General features: G+C 45.0%; 2 protein-coding genes across 4 annotated transcripts in view; one reads left to right on the plus strand and one right to left on the minus strand.

Annotated features, from left to right (window-relative positions):
• The window catches only part of LOC105922902 (NACHT, LRR and PYD domains-containing protein 12), a gene marked incomplete at its 5' end in the record, with an annotated part of 78,471 nt that overhangs the window by 43,360 nt on the left and 10,725 nt on the right, over positions 1–24,386 (minus strand). Inside the window, 4 exons of the mRNA XM_036129724.1 lie at positions 496–672; positions 10,673–10,849; positions 11,735–11,911; positions 16,298–16,471. Coding sequence (XP_035985617.1) covers positions 496–672; positions 10,673–10,849; positions 11,735–11,911; positions 16,298–16,471 — 705 coding nt within the window. The remainder of the gene's footprint in view (positions 1–495; positions 673–10,672; positions 10,850–11,734; positions 11,912–16,297; positions 16,472–24,386) is intronic.
• Positions 1,189–4,468, plus strand: LOC118559036. 3 transcript variants are annotated; one of them, XM_036129727.1, is made up of 5 exons: positions 1,189–1,798; positions 3,075–3,284; positions 3,661–3,762; positions 3,883–4,056; positions 4,153–4,465. In XM_036129727.1, exons 1-5 carry the CDS (start codon positions 1,759–1,761, stop codon positions 4,323–4,325), a joined length of 699 nt encoding a protein of 232 aa, XP_035985620.1. In that variant the 5' UTR covers positions 1,189–1,758; the 3' UTR covers positions 4,326–4,465. The 3 variants fall into 3 exon arrangements, with proteins under 3 accessions (XP_035985620.1, XP_035985621.1, XP_035985619.1); XM_036129728.1 differs by lacking the exon at positions 1,189–1,798 and having other exon boundaries at positions 2,651–3,284; positions 3,883–3,935; positions 4,002–4,056; positions 4,153–4,468; XM_036129726.1 differs by lacking the exon at positions 1,189–1,798 and having other exon boundaries at positions 2,667–3,284; positions 4,153–4,463.

Here is a 24,386-nt window from a genome sequence, read left to right on the forward strand (position 1 = left end):
TACACAGAGAGACAACATTAAAAACTGGCTCCAAGTCCAGGAACAAACTCAGCAAAGATTTATTACAATGCAAGATCTGAACTTTGCTTTTCAGCTCAATTACATCCACTTATTCAATTATTTTAACATCATCCTGTAGAAAATGGAGAAAAACTGACCTGATGAAGGTTTAAAGAGATTAAAAACCTTCAAAATAAATGAAACATCAGCATTTTATTTCTTCTCTCTTCCTCTTCCTCAGTTCTGGATAAAAGCTGCAACTCTAAACTGAAATTCAGCTCATTGTTTCATGTTTTCTGCTGATTATTGAATAAATGCTGACAGGAAGTTAGAAAAAGAAAGAAACTTTAAGTGGAGCAAAGCAGTGAAGAAGAAAGCAGACGTTACCATGAAGATCCTCAGTGTGGATCAGTAGAATATCAGCCAGATGTCTGCAGTTTAGTGTCAACACAACTTTCACATCACAGATATCAGAACTAAAACATGGAGCCTTACATCAGTGTCTGTAGTTTGCAGAGGGGAGTCTGGAGGAAACCACAGAGCTCCTTCACTCCACCATCTTTCAGGTCTTTGTTGTAGCTCAGGTCCAGTTCTGTCAGATGGGACGGGTTGGACTTCAGGGCAGAACCCAGATGTTCACAGCTAATCACTGACAAACTGCAGTCCTCCAATCTGAATAAAGAATGAAAGATGTGAGCTGAAGTCACCAGGATGCAGGTTAAAACTGAAACATGAACAAATAAATGATCAAATGTACACTGTAAAAAAAAAGTGTAATATAACAGAATTTTACTGTTTATTTTACAGATTTTGTCTGTATTTTTAAAATACCATTTAATTTATAAAAAAAAACTGTGATTTTACATGTCAAATGTAAACTAACATGAAATCACTGTAACTGTGAAAACACACAATATTCCTGTTCTTTTACAATAAAACCCTATTAGAAATCCATATATTTATTGTTAAAATACGTTCACAAATATATCGTAATTTCACAAATATTTCGCTGTTATTTAAGGGAATAAACTGTAAAATTCAACTTTAAAACTGTAAAAAAAAGTTAAAAATCATTTAAAGTTACTGAGAAATTAAAAGTAAAATAACTATTTAATTAGTAATTTTACTATAATTTCTTTGTTAATTGACTAATGTTTTCATTAAAAATAACTACAATTAGCGCAATTTCCTAGATGGTAACATGTATTAATATTATTTTAACATTTAGTTTCAAAGGTCTTCTAAACAGGAAAGTTAAGGAGGCCAATACCAGGATAAAACCACATAAACTAGGCCTACATGCTTTTCATCTGATGTAATTTATAGGAATAAAAAGTAATAGAAAGTATGAAACATTGCAGGGCCACACTGTAGGCTAATGTTTATTTATATATAAATCCAAACAATGTAAATCGCAAGGTCTTGAATTATGTTACAGCAAGTCTGAACAAAACACGTTTAATCAGGAGACATGCTACAACGTTTCCCTGCACACACACGTACACCAAAAAAAACAAAAAAAACAACGTCTCACGGCACCTGAATGGAACAACGTGATGACAACAACGCGACAACTCATTTGTGAAAAGCGTGGGTCCCGTTTGGGTTGGTCAACAGGATCTGTTTGAGAAGAAGAAGAAGAAGAAGAAGAAGAAGAAGAAGAAGACATCCCAGAATCTTTGCTAACACTAAACCGGTGTCAACCCAACAACGTTGCGCGGCAGTTCCCGTTGGTCGTCTTCGAGTGAACAGCAGCTAATGCCCGATGTCAAGGCTGAAGGAAGGACGGAGGTAGAAGGCAAGTATCAAACTGAAGCTGAGTGGCATTAGATTTATTTACCATCATGCTTCTTAATTACTCAGTCGGCACAAAATCCGCTAGCATGTGGACATGTTAGCTTAACTATGACGACAAAAGCATGACCGTTGGCGTCTTCACGTTGTGTAATTATATATTGTCGGCTGCCGATTAAACTGAACGTTACAACCTTGAAATGATTATAGGAGTTGTTTTACCGATAAATCAATTAGAAGCGCCGTGAAAACGGCTGCAAAGCGCGCTCCCGAGACAGGGGGAATAGATTTTCACGGGGGAACAGAATTGCGCACACCTGTTCGCGCGACTTAACTAATACATGCAGCCTTTCTTGCTATGTCCTGCGCACTCTCCCGCTCTCATTCTCTTACACGAAGTTTCATTTTTTTTAACATATGTTAAGATGCTTAATTTTGTTTCATCAACGTTGTCACGACCAGCCACTAACGTTAGCTTACCACTTAACAGTGAGCCATTACGTTTGCTTTTGTGATCTAACTGACACAGGCGGAGAGAAAGACGAACATTTGTTTAGAGCTGCAACAATGAACAATAATCGATTATTAACCCTCTTGCCTCTTCTACATTTTCACTAGTTTTTTGGCCACAACTTTCACTGTATCACTTGAAATGAATGTATGATATTTGGCTAGGATAGGAAGCTTAATTTCATGTAACTTTCAAAATTTGGTTTTGAAATTTTTCTAACATCAATAATACACTGGGTAAAAAAAAATCATACTCGACCTAATACGCTTTTTATAAATTATACTGAGATTTGGTAATGGTTTATTTCAACCAGTTTCTTTCTTACTTGTCTTTCAACACTAGTCACTGGACAACATTAAATTCAAAACAATATGGAAAAATATGTACATGATAAGTTAACAATCATCTTTATTGGGGGTAGATTGGCTAACACAGTTTAGGTCAACTATTTTACAACCAATAGCTTGGTTGTATTTCGATTTTTGGCAAATTTCATGGTTCATATTTTTTTCCCACCATGTGTACTTTATTGTTACACCTCATGACGTGTCCTATATGCCAGCATTTGCATTGTATGAAGTGAAACAAGCAAGGCAGAGCATGAAATGTTGGAAGCCTGAGCAGAAACTAGATTATTATCCTTTGCCTGTGTACAAGCTTTGTGGGGCAAGGGTAATTTCACTTAAACATAGCATTGTTGACTCTGAGTAAGTTAAAAGTTAAAATATGACACTAATCCTTGAAAAACTGTATTTTTCATCCCTTCTAGTCCTCCTAGGCATGGATACAGAGAGCCCACTTCTGTCTTTCATCAAATCAAGTCTTCCTAAAATGAGAGACCATGAGCCTTTGTTGCAGCGTCTGCAAGATTTAGGAGTTGAGGACCTGGAAGACCTGAGCTACCTGCAGGAGAGTGACCTCCTTTCTGTCCTGAGACCAATTGAAGTCAGAAAGCTTCTGTCACTGCTCAAAAAGACAAGTATGTATTTCAATTTGTACAATAAACTTTGACATTAGAAAATTGTGCATAGTCAAAGTATATTTGTTAGGTACACCTGTTCAAATGGATGCAGTCCAATACAGAAGTTCTACTATTAATTATACTTCAAAGAATCTTCTCCACATTTTTGTTGATGCTTTCAAAAAAGGTGATAACTAGACTGTACCTTGTTCATCATTGATTTCATAGTGGGTGTTAGTGGTGGTGTACCGTACTGCATGATATTGAGAAGGGAACAGTTTGACATGTGTCAATTGGCTACTGAGTGTATAATTATGGTGGGTATTAATATACCCCGATTGAGCTATGTGATGTCTGTATGGCTAAATATTACTACTATCTGTCCTTTATTAAGGCCAACAAGATGTCTTGGGCAGTCCTCCGAGCAACCAACAGTTCAGCAGAGCCAGTACCAGTACAAGTCCAGTAACACAGTCTGACGAGATGCACCTTTCTGGTGAGTATATGCATTTGTTGCTCAGAATCACTTTTATGAAGAAATTACATTTCTGAGCCTGATGCTGATAAGGAAAAGGGCTCCATGAAAACCCACCTATTATTTCTGTATTCTCATCAGGTGGTTACAGCTTAGAAACTACAAGTTCACCGCAGTCAACACGTAGTTCAAGTGTGGGTATCACACCTCGTCGAAAGTCTGATAACAGCTGGCATTTTAAATTTCAAATTCCTTGGCAGAAAATTCCATCTGAGATCATCAGAAAGCTGGAAACGGGAAACCGGCCAACAAAAAGTGAGAGACTTGAAATCATAGTTGTTGGAAGTTGCGGTCTTTTGTCTCTGTTTATCACAAAATATTCCCCTTTTCTCTTGTCTTTGTACACAACAGGAAACTCTACTTTGGCAGCGGAGAATTTCATGCTGTCTGTGGACCAGACCATTGTGAATGGCCACATCAGAATCTTCAGTGATGCTCTTATGCTGATGTTTGGTTCGTACTACTGTATGAACATATCTTACCCAGCAGCCCAGGCATCAACTTTGGAGTTCTTACAGAGGTAAGACAGCACTAGTCAATTTAATACATCAAAATAAGATAATATATATATTATCTCCCAGTGCTAGTCGCCCCCCTTTTTGTTTTTCTTCAAAATTGCACATTGCCTATTTAAAATGTCCCTGTGTCCACATACTTTGACTTGAAATCAAGTGCCTGACCTCTTCTGAAAAGCTGAGGCCCTGTAGAATAGTACCAATAGATTGATTGTGTGATAAACTGCCAGTGTGGAACAAAGGGTAGAATATTAGTTTTCTTTGGGGGCGGTTTTGTACACCTGTGGTAATGACCACAGTCTGCCCCCTTGGTCACATATATCGTCTTGGAAACACAGCTGAGACCCACTACCAGGTCTAGGATAAAGTATGACTTCTAGGGAGTCATTTTTGTGTGGGCATACACATGCGATTTTCTCAGTGTTCTTTTGGAGACTCCAAAAAGGACCTTTGGTTGCCAAAGATAAAACATTCAGTACTAACCTGAAAAACCTGAGGAGGTTTGTGGAGGTTTAGCTGTATTACCTTCAGCGTACATTCACAGCAGGGAAGCCTGACAGGCTGCTGCGTATGAACACTCATGCTAGGAGTCACTCAAACCAGACGGGAACCAACACTGCCACTGAGGAGGCCCCACTAGGAGGTGGAGTTGGGTCGCGGAGAAAAGCAGCATGGAGCTGCTGAGATGGACCTGAAGGGACATTATTGAAGATGGCGCTGGCTCCTGCCCGGTCTAGGAGACTTGTCTTGCAGTCAGCAGGCAGATCTCCGGTCAGGCTTTTCTGCTGTGCATGTAGGCTGAAAGTAAAGCACCTGCACTTCCACAAGTCTCCAAGCATTTCCTGAATTTATCCAAATATCACATAACAAAATAATATCAAAAACTTAATTTGAATGTTCTGATTTTATTGTAAGAGGAAAAACAACTGCGAGTGGAGGGAATAAGAAGTGCTCATAAGTTATGTATAATTTGTCCAAGTTACAGACTGTTATGGATTAATATCCAGTGAGGTTTCACATAAGCTGTTATGTAGCTTTGTTATCAATGATGTGGATTACTTGGCCAAGTTATGGATGCCTTTTGGATGTATGATTACTTGACCCAGGCTATGGAAATGTTACTGTAAATTGGTAACAACTTTTTCTTATCTTTTTTTTTTTTTTTTACCTTTTTTTTGTTTTGGAACCAGTCATTTTAATTTAATTGTTTTTATTTTTTGAATATTGCTGTAATAATGGTTACAGTTAAATAAAAATACAGAGAATGGGAAATTATGGCTATTGTTGTTCAGCTTAGTCTCATTCAAGCACAACAGTTCATTTAAGCCCCTTTTCCCACTAGCCAAAAACCGGTTTAAACCATTTAAAATTTAAATAATTCTGGTGTTATTAGGTGATTATAGTTTTAGTTGAAAGTCTGTTAAATATTCAGGAAATCAATGTAAAAGAAAACAAAAAATTAAATTTACACCTAAGTTTTGAAAGATTAATAAAAAATATTGTTGTATACTGTTACTTTACATCTAATATAAAGTAATATACAGCTTTTTTACATAAAACAATGCCATTAAAGCCAACTAATAGCACATTTCTGTAAATGTAAGCATTATTATTCATATTATAATGTTAATTTGCCATCTTTATGGGTAATTTCATTGTTTTAAAACATAATGTTTAAGTAAATGTTAAAAACAAATATAACTAAATATGCATTTGATGTTATCTAAAAATAATGGTAAATTATTGCAATTGTAAACCCAAGATCACGTTTTTCAAAAAAAATTTTAACATGTTTTGAAAGATGAATCACATTATTTTGTGTCCATATACTGTTATATTACATCAAATATAAATTATTATACAACCTTTTTCCATTAAAAAAACAGCTAGGAACAGAACATTTCTGTGAATTTAAGCAGTATTATTCGTAAGACAACATTTATTTACCATATTTCTAGGTAATTTCATTGTTTTTAAAATGTGACTGTTTCTAATTAAACATTAAAAATAGGATGAAAATACGACAAAAACTTGTTAAATTACAACTACAAACTGTATTTTAATTATGGAAAATAACCGTATTTTTATGAGAAAGTAATTATCTGTTATTTCACAGTAATTTTCTGGCATCCCAGCTGCCAGAATATTACCGTTTTTTTAAGGTTTTTTTTTTTTACAGTGTAGAAAATGAATGTCCCTGAATGTAAAAGTGACAGAAACATGATGAACTGATGTCTGATATGTGATCCAGTAGAACTGATTTAAAGAGTTAAAGCCAGCAGAACCAGAACATGTTATCATGACGTGTGAAGGTCCAGATCAAGGTGTGGTTCTCAGCAGTGGCGGCTGCTGATGAAGATGTTCTGGGCTTAGGGTTGGGGGGGGGGGGGCACTAGAGCTTGGAGATTAGCAGCCAACAATAAACTCTCCTTGAACATAAATCCATCCATGATCACTTGCTGCTGCTGGATATTTAAGTCTGATGGCTCTGGCGTCTGTTTAAAATGCTGCTGTCTTCTAGTCTGGCTCAGGGTTCTGCTAGAACAGTGGTTCTCAGAGCCACAATGTTCTAAACATGGATCATTTAACAGAGTTTCAGCTCACATTGTTCTGGATTCATCTTCAAGCTAAAGCAGCAGCCTTGGCGCTTTATGCCGCTGCTGTGAGCCTGTTGTGGGTGTGGATCAGAAGCTGCTGGTCCCGCAGCAGAGGAGCAAAATGCTGAGTCAGCTTCAGCACCTTTATGTGGAGAGACATGTGGTGTGGCCACTTCTCTGCCACTACCTGGGACAGACACCTTCCTCCCAGCCTGACAGCGTCTGTGAACACCGGGACGTGTGACTCTGGTCTGCTGAGGGCAACTCCCTCTGACACAGTGGGGGGGGTTTCCCCAGTGGGCCAGGTGGGCTCCCACTGACGGAGGGACTGCAGTCATCCTCTGCCTCTTCTGGCCACAGGGTCTCTGCGCAGGCGGGTGAAGCATCTCTGCAGGCAGGCGCCTCCTATGAAGCAGAGCCAGCGGAAGCAGCAGGTGGGCCGCTGACGTCATCCCCAGCAGCCGCATGACGGACAGAGCTGTCACTGTGTGGAGGTGTGACCCGGCGGAGCAGCGCTGACAGCGTCTGCTCTGGGCTCTCATGGTGGCCCAGTTTAGCTCCTAGCAGCTGGGACGCAGAACACAACCTTTTAGCACTTTATGGAGAACCCAGTTCTGTCAGCTGTGGAGCCAGAGCTCTGGTCTGCACCGCCGCTTCCTCTCTGGACCGAGCCAGCAAGAGCAGGTGGTCCACATAAAAGAGGATTCTCATCCCTGCAGAGCGCAGCGGCATCTGGAGAACGTGCGTGGAACCAGAGAGGAACCCAACGGCAGGTTGGAGTGACAGGGAATCCCCTGGAAGGAGAAGCGCAGATACTTCCTGTGTTTGGGGATGATGGAACATGGAAGTAGTCCTTCAGATCTATGGAGGAGAACCAGTGGTTCTGGAGAACGTTCTCCAGCAGCTGTCTGACTGTCAGCATGTGGAACCGTCTCTCTGTGATCAGAACCAGTAAATAAAGGCAATAGAACCCCGTGGAGAACCCTGGAAATGACGTCTTTATCCAGGAGTTCCTGCAGTTCTGACAGGAGAGCAGCGCTCTGCTCTGGAGACGCTAGAACCGTCTCCATGACTCCTCTGAACCGTGGAGGAGAGAGGAGGTGCAGCGCTCTGCTCTGGAGACGCTAGAACCGTCTCCATGACTCCTCTGAACCGTGGAGGAGAGAGGAGGTGCAGCGCTCTGCTCTGGAGATGCTAGAACCATCTCCATGACTCCTCTGAACCATGGAGGAGAGAGGAGGTGCAGCGTGGAGCCTCTGGTGATCAGTCTGTGAGAAGGAGAGGAGGAGGAGAGGAGGAGAAGAGAAGGAGGAGGAGAGGAGGAGAGAGGAGGAGAGGTAGGAGGAGGGGGAGGGGGGGGAGGAGGGAGGAGACAAGGTCGCTGAGAGGAGAGAGAACTCTGCGCTTGGAGGACGGAGAGCCGGCGGGGAGGAGGTCTTCCCTCTTCCTCTCTCCCCCTTATTCTCGCCTTCTCCCGGATCTCGTTGCTGATGGAGGAGCAGAGGGAGGAGGAGACTGATGGAGGAGACTGATGGAGGAGGCTGATGGAGTAGCAGAGGGAGGAGGAGTCTGATGGAGTAGGAGGCTGATGGAGGAGGAGGCTGATGGAGGAGCAGAGGGAGGAGGAGGCTGATAAATAATAATAATAACAATACATTTTATTTCAAGCGCCTTTCAAAACACTCAAGGTCACTGTACATGTAAAAACAATAAATGGTAAAAGCAGTCGTCATAATTAAAAGAAACAACACAAATTACACAGAGGAAAGTGATATAAAATCATAATGAAAAGGCAATCTTGAACATGTGGGTTTTGAGTTTAGATTTGAACACGGGTAAAGACTCGGTGCTGCAGATGTCAGGGGGGAGAGAATTCCAGAAAAAGCTCTGCTCCCCATGGTGCTAAGACGGGCTGAAGGAACAACTAAGTGAGTGGTAGAAGAAGATCTAAGTATGCGGGAGGGAGTAGAAATCTGAAGTAAATCAGAAAGGTATGGAGGGGAGAGATTGTGAATAACTTTAAAAGTAAGTAGGAGGATTTTGAACTGAATTGTGAACTTCACAGGTAGCCAGTGGAGCTGCTGCAGGACTGGGGTGATGTGATGAAAAGAGGGGGTTCTAGAAATGATGCGAGCTGCTGAGTTTTGTACTGACTGAAGCTTGTGAATGGATTTTTGAAGAAGACCGAAAAGAAGAGAATTACAGTAATCAATGCGGGAAGTGACCAGACTATGAACAAGAGTGCAGGTGGAGCTAGGGGAGAGAGAGGGGGGGGGATTGATATTGCGTAAGTGAAAGTAAGCGGAGCGGGTAAGGTTGTTAACGTGAGAGGAGAAGGACAAGGTGCTATCAAGGATGACACCCAGACTCTTGACCTGAGGTGAAGGGGAGAATTTGGAGTTGTCAAATGAAAGGGAGAAACTGTCAGCTTTGGATAAAGTAGATTTTGTTCCCACTAGGAGGATTTCTGTCTTGTCATTATTCAATTTAAGAAAGTTGGAGGTGAACCAGGATTTTATTTCGGTTAAGCAGGAGATTAATGAAGGAGGTGGGAGTGAAGAGTTTGGTATACAAGAAAGATAGAGCTGGGTGTCATCCGCATAACAGTGAAAATTGATGTTGAATTTCTTAAAGATATTGCCAAGGGGGAGAATGTAGATGATAAAAAGTAGGGGTCCTAGAACAGAGCCTTGGGGAACACCGGTGGTAACTGGAGAGGAGTTGGAACGATATGACTTAATCTGAACAAACTGAGTGCGGCCAGAAAGATAGGATTGAAACCAGGCTAGGGGAGAATGAGTGATGCCAATTGTATAAAGTCGATGGAGTAGGGTAGAGTGTGAAACTGTGTCAAAGGCTGCACTTAGATCAAGAAGAATGAGGATGGAAATTAGACCAGTCAGCTGCTATTAAAAGATCATTGGTTATTTTTAAGAGGGCGGTTTCAGTGCTATGACGGGGACGGAAGCCAGACTGGAACTGTTCATAAAGCTTGTTGTGAGTTAAGTGAGAATGAAGTTGAGAAGCGACTGTTTTTTCCATTATTTTTTAAATAAAAGGTAAATTTGAAATTGGCCTGAGATTATTGTAATTGTTGGGATCTAGTCCAGGTTTCTTCACAATAGGAGTGATAATAGCAGTTTTTAAAAGAGATGGAACAATTCCAGAACCAAGAGAGGAGTGAATTATGGCAGTTATGAAGGGGAGAAGAGCGTGGAGGCAGGATTTGACCAGGGCAGACGGAATGGGATCAAGTGGGCAGATGGAAGATTTAGATTTGTTGATAAAATCAGATGGAAGTCCAGGAACAAACTCAGCAAAGATTTATTACAATACAAGATCTGAACTTTGCTTTTCAGCTCAATTACATCCACTTATTCAATTATTTTAACATTATCCTGTAGAAAATGGAGAAAAACTGACCTGATGAAGGTTTAAAGAGATTAAAAACCTTCAAATAAATGAAACATTAGTATTTTATTTCTTCTCTCTTCCTCTTCCTCAGTTCTGGATAAAAGCTGCAACTCTAAACTGAAATTCAGCTCATTGTTTCATGTTTTCTGCTGATTATTGAATAAATGCTGACAGGAAGTTAGAAAAAGAAAGAAACTTTAAGTGGAGCAAAGCAGTGAAGAAGAAAGCAGACTTTACCATGAAGATCCTCAGTGTGGATCAGTAGAATATCAGCCAGATGTCTGCAGTTTAGTGTCAACACAACTTTCACATCACAGATATCAGAACTAAAACATGGAGTCTGACCTCAGTTTCTGTAGTTTGCAGAGGGGAGTCTGGAGGAAACCACAGAGCTCCTTCACTCCACCATCTTTCAGGTCTTTGTTGTCACTCAGGTCCAGTTCTGTCAGATGGGACGGGTTGGACTTCAGGGCAGAACCCAGATGTTCACAGCTGATCTGTGACAAACTGCAGCGCTGCAATCTGAATAAAGAATGAAAGATGTGAGCTGAAGCCACCAGGATGCAGGTTAAAACTGAAACATGAACAAATAAATGATCAAATGTAGAAAATGAATGTCCCTGAATGTAAAAGTAAGACTCGGTGCTGCAGATGTCAGGGGGGAGAGAATTCCAGAAAAAGCTCTGCTCCCCATGGTGCTAAGATGGGCTGAAGGAACAACTAAGTGAGTGGTAGAAGAAGATCTAAGTATGCGGGAGGGAGTAGAAATTTGAAGTAAACCAGAAAGGTATGGAGGGGAGAGATTGTGAATAACTTTAAAAGTAAGTAGGAGGATTTTGAACTGAATTGTGAACTTCACAGGTAGCCAGTGGAGCTGCTGCAGGACTGGGGTGATGTGATGGAAAGAGGGGGTTCTAGAAATGATGCGAGCTGCTGAGTTTTGTACTGACTGAAGCTTGTGAATGGATTTTTGAGGAAGACCGAAAAGAAGAGAATTACAGTAATCAATGCGGGAAGTGACCAGACTATGAACAAGAGTGCAGGTGGAGCTAGGGGAGAGAGAGGGGCGAAGGCGATTGATATTGCGTAAGTGAAAGTAAGCGGAGCGGGTAAGGTTGTTAATGTGAGAGGAGAAGGACAAGGTGCTATCAAGGATGACACCCAGACTCTTGACCTGAGGTGAAGGGGAGATTATGGAGTTGTCAAATGAAAGGGAGAAACTGTCAGCTTTGGCTAAAGTAGATTTTTTTTCCCACTAAGAGGATTTCTGTCTTGTCATTATTCAATTTAAGAAATTTGGAGGTGAACCAGGATTTTATTTCGGTAGAATATCAGCCAGATGTCTGCAGTTTAGTGTCAACACAACTTTCACATCACAGATATCAGAACTAAAACATGGAGTCTGACCTCAGTGTCTGTAGTTTGCAGAGGGGAGTCTGGAGGAAACCACAGAGCTCCTTCACTCCACCATCTTTCAGGTTGTTGTTGTTACTCAGGTCCAGTTCTGGCAGATGGGACGGGTTGGACTTCAGGGCAGAGACCAGATGTTTACAGCTGATCTCTGACAAACTGCAGTCCTCCAATCTGAATAAAGAATGAAAGATGTGAGCTGAAGCAACCAGGATGCAGGTTAAAACTGAAACATGAACAAATAAATGATCAAATGTAGAAAATGAATGTCCCTGAATGTAAAAGTGACAGAAACATGATGAACTGATGTCTGATATGTGATCCAGTAGAACTGATTTAAAGAGTTAAAGCCAGCAGAACCAGAACATGTTATCATGACGTGTGAAGGTCCAGATCAAGGTGTGGTTCTCAGCAGTGGCGGCTGCTGATGAAGATGTTCTGGGCTTAGGGTTGGGGGGGGGGGGGCACTAGAGCTTGGAGATTAGCAGCCAACAATAAACTTTCCTTGAACATAAATCCATCCATGATCACTTGCTGCTGCTGGATATTTAAGTCTGATGGCTCTGGCGTCTGTTTAAAATGCTGCTGTCTTCTAGTCTGGCTCAGGGTTCTGCTAGAACAGTGGTTCTCAGAGCCACAATGTTCTAAACATGGATCATTTAACAGAGTTTCAGCTCACATTGTTCTGGATTCATCTTCAAGCTAAAGCAGCAGCCTTGGCGCTTTATGCCGCTGCTGTGAGCCTGTTGTGGGTGTGGATCAGAAGCTGCTGGTCCCGCAGCAGAGGAGCAAAATGCTGAGTCAGCTTCAGCACCTTTATGTGGAGAGACATGTGGTGTGGCCACTTCTCTGCCACTACCTGGGACAGACACCTTCCTCCCAGCCTGACAGCGTCTGTGAACACCGGGACGTGTGACTCTGGTCTGCTGAGGGCAACTCCCTCTGACACAGTGGGGGGGTTTCCCCAGTGGGCCAGGTGGGCTCCCACTGACGGAGGGACTGCAGTCATCCTCTGCCTCTTCTGGCCACAGGGTCTCTGCGCAGGCGGGTGAAGCATCTCTGCAGGCAGGCGCCTCCTATGAAGCAGAGCCAGCGGAAGCAGCAGGTGGGGCCGCTGACGTCATCCCCAGCAGCCGCATGACGGACAGAGCTGTCACTGTGTGGAGGTGTGACCCGGCGGAGCAGCGCTGACAGCGTCTGCTCTGGGCTCTCATGGTGGCCCAGTTTAGCTCCTAGCAGCTGGGACGCAGAACACAACCTTTTAGCACTTTATGGAGAACCCAGTTCTGTCAGCTGTGGAGCCAGAGCTCTGGTCTGCACCGCCGCTTCCTCTCTGGACCGAGCCAGCAAGAGCAGGTGGTCCACATAAAAGAGGATTCTCATCCCTGCAGAGCGCAGCGGCATCTGGAGAACGTGCGTGGAACCAGAGAGGAACCCAACGGCAGGTTGTAGTGACAGGGAATCCCCTGGAAGGAGAAGCGCAGATACTTCCTGTGTTTGGGGATGATGGAACATGGAAGTAGTCCTTCAGATTTATGGAGGAGAACCAGTGGTTCTGGAGAACGTTCTCCAGCAGCTGTCTGACTGTCAGCATGTGGAACCGTCTCTCTGTGATCAGAACCAGTAAAAAAAGGCAATAGAACCCCGTGGAGAACCCTGGAAATGACGTCTTTATCCAGGAGTTCCTGCAGTTCTGACAGGAGAGCAGCGCTCTGCTCTGGAGACGCTAGAACCGTCTCCATGACTCCTCTGAACCGTGGAGGAGAGAGGAGGTGCAGTGCTCTGCTCTGGAGATGCTAGAACCGTCTCCATTACTCCTCTGAACCGTGGAGGAGAGAGGAGGTGCAGCTGGAGCCTCTGCTGATCAGTCTGTTAGGAGGAGATGAGGAGGAGGAGGCTGATGGATGAGGAGCAAAGGGAGTAGGAGGCTGATTGAGGAGGAGGCTGATGGAGGAGGAGGAGAGAGGAGGTGCAGCGGTCTGCTCTGGAGAAGCTAGAACCGTCTCCATGACTTCTCTGAACCGTGGAGGAGAGAGGAGGTGCAGCGCTCTGCTCTGGAGACGCTAGAACCGCCTCCATGACTTATCTGAACCGTGGAGGAGAGAGGAGGTGCAGCGCTCTGCTCTGGAGACGCTAGAACCGTCTCCATGACTCCTCTGAACCGTGGAGGAGAGAGGAGGTGCAGCGTGGAGCCTCTGGTGATCAGTCTGCTAGAAGGAGAGGAGGAGGAGAGGAGGAGGAGAGAATGAGGAGAGGAGGAGAGAGGGAGGAGAGAATGAGGAGAGGAGGAGAGAGGGAGGAAAGGAGGAGGAGGAGAGAAGAAGGAGGAGAGAGAGAGGAGAAAGGGAGAGGAGGCTGATGGAGGAGGCTGATTGAGGAGGCTGATGGAGGAGCAGAGGGAGGAGGAGGCTAAAGGAGGAGGAGGCTGATAAATAATAATAATAATAATACATTTTATTTCAAGCGCCTTTCAAAACACTCAAGGTCACTGTACATGTAAAAACAATAAATGGTAAAAGCAGTCGTCATAATTAAAAGAAACAACACAAATTACACAGAGGAAAGTAATATAAAATCATAATGAAAAGGCAATCTTGAACATGTGGGTTTTGAGTTTTGATTTGAACACGGGTAAAGACTCGGTGCTGCAGATGTCAGGGGGGAGAGAATTCCAGAAAAAGCTCTGCTCCCCATGGTGCTGAGACGGGCTGAAGGAACAACTAAGTGAGTGGTAGAAGAAGATCTAAGTATGCGGGAGGGAGTAGAAATTTGAAGTAAATCAGAAAGGTATGGAGGGGAGAGATTGTGAATAACTTTAAAAGTAAGTAGGAGGATTTTGAACTGAATTGTGAACTTCACAGGTAGCCAGTGGAGCTGCTGCAGGACTGGGCTGATGTGATGAAAAGAGGGGGTTCTAGAAATGATGCCAGCTGCTGAGTTTTGTACTGACTGAAGCTTGTGAATGGATTTTTGAGGAAGACAGAAAAGAAGAGAATTACAGTAATCAATGCGGGAAGTGACCAGACTATGAACAAGAGTGCAGGTGGAGCTAGGGGAGAGAGAGGGGGGGGGGGGGGATTGATATTGCGTAAGTGAAAGTAAGCGGAGCGGGTAAGGTTGTTAATGTGAGAGGAGAAGGACAAGGTGCTATCAAGGATGACACCCAGACTCTTGACCTGAGGTGAAGGGGAGATTATGGAGTTGTCAAATGAAAGGGAGAAACTGTCAGCTTTGGATAAAGTAGATTTTGTTCCCACTAAGAGGATTTCTGTCTTGTCATTATTCAATTTAAGAAAGTTGGAGGTGAACCAGGATTTTATTTCGGTTAAGCAGGAGATTAATGAAGGAGGTGGGAGTGAAGAGTTTGGTGTACAAGAAAGATAGAGCTGGGTGTCATCCGCATTACAGTGAAAATTGATGTTGAATTTCTTAAAGATATTGCCAAGGGGGAGAATGTAGATGATAAAAAGTAGGGGTCCTAGAACAGAGCCTTGGGGAACACCGGTGGTAACTGGAGAGGAGTTGGAACGATATGACTTAATCTGAACAAACTGAGTGCGGCCAGAAAGATAGGATTGAAACCAGGCTAGGGGAGAATGAGTGATGCCAGTTGTATGAAGTCGATGGAGTAGGGTAGAGTGTGAAACTGTGTCAAAGGCTGCACTTAGATCAAGAAGAATGAGGATGGAAATTAGACCAGTCAGCTGCTATTAAAAGATCATTGGTTATTTTTAAGAGGGCGGTTTCAGTGCTATGACGGGGATGGAAGCCAGACTGGAACTGTTCATAAAGCTTGTTGTGAGTTAAGTGAGAATGAAGTTGAGAAGCGACTGTTTTTTCCATTATTTTTTAAATAAAAGGTAAATTTGAAATTGGCCTGAGATTATTGTAATTGTTGGGAACTAGTCCAGGTTTCTTCACAATAGGAGTGATAATAGCAGTTTTTAAAAGAGATGGAACAATTACAGAACCAAGAGAGGAGTGAATGATGGCAGTTATGAAGGGGAGAAGAGCGTGGAGGCAGGATTTGACCAGGGCAGATGGAATGGGATCAAGTGGGCAGGTGGAAGATTTAGATTTGTTGATAAAATCAGATGGAAGTCCAGGAAAAAACTCAGCAAAGATTTATTACAAGAGAAGATCTGAACTTTGCTTTTCAGCTCAATTACATCCACTTATTCAATTATTTTAACATTATCCTGTAGAAAATGGAGAAAAACTGACCTGATGAAGGTTTAAAGAGATTAAAAACCTTCAAATAAATGAAACATTAGTATTTTATTTCTTCTCTCTTCCTCTTCCTCAGTTCTGGATAAAAGCTGCAACTCTAAACTGAAATTCAGCTCATTGTTTCATGTTTTCTGCTGATTATTGAATAAATGCTGACAGGAAGTTAGAAAAAGAAAGAAACTTTCAGTGGAGCAAAGCAGAGAAGAATAAAGCAGACTTTACCATGAAGATCCTCAGTGTGGATCAGTAGAATATCAGCCAGATGTCTGCAGTTTAGTGTCAACACAACTTTCACATCACAGATATCAGAACTAAAACATGGAGTCTGACCTCAGTTTCTGTAGTTTGCAGAGGGGAGTCTGGAGGAAACCACAGAGCTCCTTCACTACACCATCTTTCAGGTCGTTGAGGCTCAGGTCCAGTTCTGTCAGATGGGACGGGTTGGACTTCAGGGCAGAGAACAGAGACGCCCAGCTGATCTCTGACAAACTGCAGACCTGCAATCTGAATAAAGAATGAAAGATGTGAGCTGAAGCCACCAGGATGCAGGTTAAAACTGAAACATGAACAAATAAATGATCAAATGTAGAAAATGAACGTCCCTGAATGTAAAAGTCCCAGAAACATGATGAATTGATGTCTGATATGTGATCCAGTAGAACTGATTTAAAGAGTTAAAGACAGCAGAACCAGAACATGTTATCATGACGTGTGAAGGTCCAGATAAATTCAATTCATTCAATTTTATTTTCAATAAAATTTTATTTATATAGCGCCAAATCATGAAACATGTCATCTCAAGGCACTTTACAAAGTTAAGTTCAATCATATTATACAGATTGGGTCAGATTATACAGATTGGTCAAAAATTTCCTATATAAGGAAACCAGTTGATTGCATCAAAGTCCCGACAAGCAGCATTCACTCCTGGGGAACCGTAGAGCCACAGGGAGAGTCGTCTGCATTGTACATGGCTTTGCTGCAATCCCTCATACTGAGCAAGCATGAAGCGACAGTGGGAAGAAAAACTCCCCATTAACGGGAAGGAAAACCTCCGGCAGAACCGGGCTCAGTATGAACGGTCATCTGCCTCGACCGACTGGGGTTACAGAAGACAGAGCAGAGACACAACAAGAGAGACAAAAAAGCACAGAAGCAAACATTGATCTAGTAATCTGTTCTACATTAGATGGTAGTAGCGGGTGAGCCGTCTTCTCTGGATGATGTCACAGTTAACAGAACGCCAGACCAGGTGTACCTACTATGAAGAAAAAGAGAGAGAGCAAAAAGTTAAAAGCTGAAATGACGACAGTCATTTCAATGTAATACAATGCAAAACTGGAGAACAGTAGACTGAAGAACAGTAGAAATCAGTAGAGTGAGAAAATTAGACCCTGATGTCCTCCAGCAGCCTAGGCCTATCACAGCACAACTATAGAGATAGCTCAGGGTAACATGACCAACTCTAACTATAAGCTTTGTCAAAAAGGAAAGTTTTAACATTAGTCTTAAAAATAGATAGGGTGTCTGCCTCACGGACCAAAACTGGGAGTTGGTTCCACAGGAGAGGAGCCTGATAGCTAAAGGATCTGCCTCCCATTCTACTTTTAGAGACTCTAGGAACCACCAGCAGACCTGCAGTCTGAGAGCGAAGTGCTCTGCTAGGAACATACGGGTTGATTATTAAGGGCTTTATACATTAGAAGGAGAATTTTAAATTCTATTCTTGATTTAACAGGAAGCCAATGAAGGGAAGCTAAAATTGGAGAAATATGATCCCTCTTGTTGATTTTCATCAGAACTCTTGCCGCAGCATTTTGGATCAGCTGAAGACTTCAAACTGCATTTTGTGGACTTCCTGATAGTAAAGAATTACAATAGTCCAGCCTTGAAGTAACAAATGCATGGACTAGTTTTTCAGCATCACTCCTGGACAGAATGTTTCTAATTTTGGCGATATTCCGGAGGTGAAAAAAGGAAACTCTGGAAACCTGTTTAATATGGGATTTAAATGACATGTCTTGGTCGAAAACAACACCAAGATTTTTAACTTTATTACCAGAGGCCAAATTAATGCCATCCAGATTAAGTGATTGATTAAGAACTTTATTTTTTGAAGACTCTGGCCCAAAGATTACAACTTCTGTCTTGTCAGAATTTAAATGCAGGAAATTTAAAGTCATCCAGCTTTTGATGTCATCAAGACATGACTGCAGTCGAAGTAACTGATTGGATTCATCAGGATTTATGGATAAATATAGCTGAGTGTCATCAGGATAACAGTGGAAATTAATCCCATGCTGTCTGATAATTTTGCCAATCGGAAGCATATATATAGTAAATAGAATTGGTCCAAGGACTGAACCCTGTGGTACTCCACAGGTGACCCTAGAGTTTGAGGAGGATTTATTATTAACATGGACAAACTGAAATCTGTCCGACAGATAAGATTTAAACCAGCCTAATGCTTTTCCCTTAACCCCCACAGTATGCTCAAGTCTTTGTAGGAGAATATTGTGACTGAAACTCCTCAAGTAGGTCATTACTTTGTAAATGTTCACATAGTTGATTAGCAACTACTTTCTCAAGAATTTTAGATAAGAAAAGAAGATTAGATATAGGTCTGTAATTTACTAACTCATCTTGATCAAAAGATGGTTTCTTAAGTAAAGGTTTAATAACAGCTACTTTAAAAGCCTTTGGTTGAGTCTTTTTTTTATCTGTGTGTGGTGAGTGGGGCACAAGGGAGGGAGGGTGTGAATGAGTTTTCCATTTTTTTAATTTTTTTTATTGTTTTTAATTTTTTTTATTATTTTTTTTTATTTTCCAGGTATGGGTGTGGTCCGCTCCCTCTCCCAAGGACATCTCAAGTCTCCGCTAGGTGCGGAGCCCATCCCCCCACGTCCTGCCCTCCTCCACTTCGTTGGCGGGCGCCTTGGCCCTCTGGCGCATTGGTTGGCTTCAGGTTTGGGGCGGGTTCCCGGGCGTGCGCCGGCCCACTCCCGGCGGCCTCTTCGCGGGGCCTGGCCCCCCGGGGTGGCTGGGGGATTTCCTCGGGGTCGTCTCTGCTCCTTCCTTGGGGGGGGGGTTGCAGATATCCTGTGTCGGCCCCTTCCTGGGCGACCTGCTTTAGGGACCCCTTTGGGAGTCCGGGGTTACGGGTCCCCTGACGCCTGCCTCTGTGCTCGGGGAAGGTGGGTCTTCGGTTCTCCACAATCACTATCAAGCTATTTCTGGATAATTTTCACCTAAACTAGTGTACTCTCACATCTCCCACAGGTGCTGGGTCCCAGGTATTAAGTGTTCACTTATATACAGTAATCTTATAATTTATTTATTTATTTATGTTTTTCACTTTCTTTTTTCAATTATCACATTACACATGTCAGCTTACATAATAATATATATGATTTAGCAATGGCATCTAGGTGTTATTCGATTGTATCTGTTGCTTTATGTCTATTGGTTGTGCTGTTCTTTTTGCATCTCTCTTTCCAGGTGACGGAGCAGACGGAGAAGGTTTTATCATTCTCTCCCTTTTATCTCCTCTTTCTTTCACCTCTACTCTTTTTTTTTCTCTTTTCTTTCTCTTTCACTTTTTTTACTCTCCCATTGTCATGTCCATATAACTTGAAATTCTCCTTGCAGGAATCATAATAAAGCTTTCTACAAGCATAAATCAAGTGGAGCACTATGGCGAAAGCTGTTCGCTCCACTTGTAAAAGCAAAATCTGTCGAGCTCTATCTGGCATTGAGACATCAATTCCTATTGCCATATTGCTAGACAGGACACTGGGGGGGGAAAAAAAGCCTTTGGTACATATCCATTTACCAAGGATAGATTAATCATGTCTAAAATAGGACCACTGATCAGAGGGAATACCTCCTTAAACAACTTGGTTGGGATTGGGTCTAACATACAGGTAGAAGGTTTAGATGAAGCTAAAATTTTAGATAGCTCAGAAAGCTCTACTGCTTTTAAACAGTTCAGACACTGCGCAGGTTCTAAGGATTCCTCCAATGCTGCCTCACTTACTGAGGACGAGGTAATCATGTTTGGGAGGATGCCAATTATTTTATTTTTAATGGAATCAATTTTATTTATGAAGAATCCCATAAAATCATTACTGCTCAAGGTGTGGTTCTCAGCAGTGGCGGCTGGTGATGAAGATGTTCTGGGCTTAGGGTTGGGGGGGGGGGCACTAGAGCTTGGAGATTAGCAGCCAACAATAAACTCTCCTTGAACATAAATCCATCCATGATCACTTGCTGCTGCTGGATATTTAAGTCTGATGGCTCTGGCGTCTGTTTAAAATGCTGCTGTCTTCTAGTCTGGCTCAGGGTTCTGCTAGAACAGTGGTTCTCAGAGCCACAATGTTCTAAACATGGATCATTTAACAGAGTTTCAGCTCACATTGTTCTGGATTCATCTTCAAGCTAAAGCAGCAGCCTTGGCGCTTTATGCCGCTGCTGTGAGCCTGTTGTGGGTGTGGATCAGAAGCTGCTGGTCCCGCAGCAGATGGAGGAGCAAAATGCTGAGTCAGCTTCAGCACCTTTATGTGGAGAGACATGTGGTGTGGCCACTTCTCTGCCACTACCTGGGACAGACACCTTCCTCCCAGCCTGACAGCGTCTGTGAACACCAGGACGTGTGACTCTGGTCTGCTGAGGGCAACTCCCTCTGACACAGTGGGGGGGGTTTCCCCAGTGGGCCAGGTGGGCTCCCACTGACGGAGGGACTGCAGTCATCCTCTGCCTCTTCTGGCCACAGGGTCTCTGCGCAGGCGGGTGAAGCATCTCTGCAGGCAGGCGCCTCCTATGAAGCAGAGCCAGCGGAAGCAGCAGGTGGGCCGCTGACGTCATCCCCAGCAGCCGCATGACGGACAGAGCTGTCACTGTGTGGAGGTGTGACCCGGCGGAGCAGCGCTGACAGCGTCTGCTCTGGGCTCTCATGGTGGCCCAGTTTAGCTCCTAGCAGCTGGGACGCAGAACACAACCTTTTAGCACTTTATGGAGAACCCAGTTCTGTCAGCTGTGGAGCCAGAGCTCTGGTCTGCACCGCCGCTTCCTCTCTGGACCGAGCCAGCAAGAGCAGGTGGTCCACATAAAAGAGGATTGTCATCCCTGCAGAGCGCAGCGGCATCTGGAGAACGTGTGTGGAACCAGAGAGGAACCCAACGGCAGGTTGTTGTGTCAGGAAATCCCCTGGAAGGAGAAGCGCAGATACTTCCTGTGTTTGGGGATGATGGAACATGGAAGTAGTCCTTCAGATCTATGGAGGAGAACCAGTGGTTCTGGAGAACGTTCTCCAGCAGCTGTCTGACTGTCAGCATGTGGAACCGTCTCTCTTTGATCAGAACCAGTCAATAAAGGCAATAGAACCCCGTGGAGAACCCTGGAAATGACGTCTTTATCCAGGAGTTCCTGCAGTTCTGACAGGAGAGCAGCGCTCTGCTCTGGAGACGCTAGAACTGTCTCCATGACTCCTCTGAACCGTGGAGGAGAGAGGAGGTGCAGCGCTCTGCTCTGGAGACGCTAGAACCGTCTCCATGACTCCTCTGAACCATGGAGGAGTGAGGAGGTGCAGCGCTCTGCTCTGGAGACGCTAGAACCGTCTCCATGACTCCTCTGAATCATGGAGGAGGAGAGAGGAGGTGCAGCGCTCTGCTCTGGAGATGCTAGAACCGTCTCCATGACTCCTCTGAATCGTGGAGGAGGAGAGAGGAGGTGCAGCGCTCTGCTCTGGAGACGCTAGAACCGTCTCCATGACTCCTCTGAACCGTGGAGGAGGAGAGAGGAGGTGCAGCGCTCTGCTCTGGAGACGCTAGAACCGTCTCCATGACTCCTCTGAACCGTGGAGGAGAGAGGAGGTGCAGCGCTCTGCTCTGGAGACGCTAGAACCGTCTCCATGACTCCTCTGAACCGTGAAGGATAGAGGAGGTGCAGCGCTCTGCTCTGGAGACGCTAGAACCGTCTCCACGACTCCTCTGAACCGTGGAGGATAGAGGAGGTGCAGCGCTCTGCTCTGGAGACGCGAGAACCGTCTCCACGACTCCTCTGAACCGTGGAGGAGGAGAGAGGAGGTGCAGCGCTCTGCTCTGGAGACGCTAGAACCGTCTCCATGACTCCTCTGAACCATGGAGGAATGAGGAGTTGCAGCGCTCTGCTCTGGAGACGCTAGAACCGTCTCCATGACTCCTCTGAACCATGGAGGAGTGAGGAGGTGCAGCGCTCTGCTCTGGAGACGCTAGAACCGTCTCCATGACTCCTCTGAATCGTGGAGGAGGAGAGAGGAGGTGCAGCGCTCTGCTCTGGAGACGCTAGAACCGTCTCCATGACTCCTCTGAACCGTGGAGGAGGAGAGAGGAGGTGCAGCGCTCTGCTCTGGAGACGCTAGAACCGTCTCCATGACCTCCTCTGAACCGTGGAGGAGAGAGGAGGTGCAGCGCTCTGCTCTGGAGACGCTAGAACCGTCTCCATGACTCCTCTGAACCGTGAAGGATAGAGGAGGTGCAGCGCTCTGCTCTGGAGACGCTAGAACCGTCTCCACGACTCCTCTGAACCGTGGAGGATAGAGGAGGTGCAGCGCTCTGCTCTGGAGACGCTAGAACCGTCTCCAGACTCCTCTGAACCGTGGAGGAGGAGAGAGGAGGTGCAGCGCTCTGCTCTGGAGACGCTAGAAACCGTCTCCATGACTCTTCTGAACCGTGGAGGAGAGAGGAGGTGCAGCGCTCTGCTCTGGAGACGCTAGAACTGTCTCCATGACTCCTCTGAATCGTGGAGGAGGAGAGAGGAGGTGCAGCTCTCTGCTCTGGAGACGCTAGAACCGTCTCCATGACTCCTCTGAACCGTGGAGGAGGAGAGAGGAGGTGCAGCGCTCTGCTCTGGAGACGCTAGAACCGTCTCCATGACTCCTCTGAACCGTGGAGGAGAGAGGAGGTGCAGCGCTCTGCTCTGGAGACGCTAGAACCGTCTCCATGACTCCTCTGAACCGTGGAGGAGAGAGGAGGTGCAGCGCTCTGCTCTGGAGACGCTAGAACCGTCTCCATGACTCCTCTGAACCGTGAAGGAGAGAGGAGGTGCAGCGCTCTGCTCTGGAGACGCTAGAACCGTCTCCATGACTCCTCTGAACCGTGGAGGAGAGAGGAGGTGCAGCACTCTGCTCTGGAGATGCTAGAACCACCTCCACGACACTCGTCTGAACCGTGGAGGAGGAGAGAGGAGGTGCAGCGCTCTGCTCTGGAGACGCTAGAACCGTCTCCATGACTCCTCTGAATCATGGAGGAGGATAGAGGAGGTGCAGCGCTCTGCTCTGGAGACGCTAGAACCGTCTCCATGACTCCTCTGAATCATGGAGGAGGAGAGAGGAGGTGCAGCGCTCTGCTCTGGAGATGCTAGAACCGTCTCCATGACTCCTCTGAATCGTGGAGGAGGAGAGAGGAGGTGCAGCGCTCTGCTCTGGAGACGCTAGAACCGTCTCCATGACTCCTCTGAACCGTGGAGGAGGAGAGAGGAGGTGCAGCGCTCTGCTCTGGAGACGCTAGAACCGTCTCCATGACTCCTCTGAACCGTGGAGGAGAGAGGAGGTGCAGCGCTCTGCTCTGGAGACGCTAGAACCGTCTCCATGACTCCTCTGAACCGTGGAGGAGAGAGGAGGTGCAGCGCTCTGCTCTGGAGACGCTAGAACCGTCTCCATGACTCTTCTGAACCGTGGAGGAGAGAGGAGGTGCAGCGCTCTGCTCTGGAGACGCTAGAACTGTCTCCATGACTCCTCTGAATCGTGGAGGAGGAGAGAGGAGGTGCAGCGCTCTGCTCTGGAGACGCTAGAACCGTCTCCATGACTCCTCTGAACCGTGAAGGATAGAGGAGGTGCAGCGCTCTGCTCTGGAGATGCTAGAACCGTCTCCACGACTCCTCTGAACCGTGGAGGATAGAGGAGGTGCAGCGCTCTGCTCTGGAGACGCTAGAACCGTCTCCACGACTCCTCTGAACCGTGGAGGAGGAGAGAGGAGGTGCAGCGCTCTGCTCTGGAGACGCTAGAACCGTCTCCATGACTCCTCTGAACCATGGAGGAATGAGGAGTTGCAGCGCTCTGCTCTGGAGACGCTAGAACCGTCTCCATGACTCCTCTGAACCGTGGAGGAGAGAGGAGGTGCAGCGCTCTGCTCTGGAGACGCTAGAACCGTCTCCATGACTCCTCTGAACCGTGGAGGAGAGAGGAGGTGCAGCGCTCTGCTCTGGAGACGCTAGAACCGTCTCCATGACTCTTCTGAACCGTGGAGGAGAGAGGAGGTGCAGCGCTCTGCTCTGGAGACGCTAGAACTGTCTCCATGACTCCTCTGAATCGTGGAGGAGGAGAGAGGAGGTGCAGCGCTCTGCTCTGGAGACGCTAGAACCGTCTCCATGACTCCTCTGAACC

The sequence above is a fragment of the Fundulus heteroclitus genome, unplaced genomic scaffold, assembly GCF_011125445.2.
Source record: "Fundulus heteroclitus isolate FHET01 unplaced genomic scaffold, MU-UCD_Fhet_4.1 scaffold_207, whole genome shotgun sequence".
NCBI classification, from domain to species: Eukaryota; Metazoa; Chordata; class Actinopteri; order Cyprinodontiformes; family Fundulidae; genus Fundulus; species Fundulus heteroclitus.

Excerpts from the sequence above, each read along its gene's own strand:
- LOC118559036 (XM_036129726.1), top strand. The coding sequence starts at position 3,032 with ATGACACTAATCCTTGAAAAACTGTATTTTTCATCCCTTCTAGTCCTC. Across the intron at positions 3,763-3,882 it reads TGACGAGATGCACCTTTCTG|GTGGTTACAGCTTAGAAACT; the intron begins GTGAGTATATGC and ends TATTCTCATCAG. Across the intron at positions 4,057-4,152 it reads GGGAAACCGGCCAACAAAAA|GAAACTCTACTTTGGCAGCG; the intron begins GTGAGAGACTTG and ends TGTACACAACAG.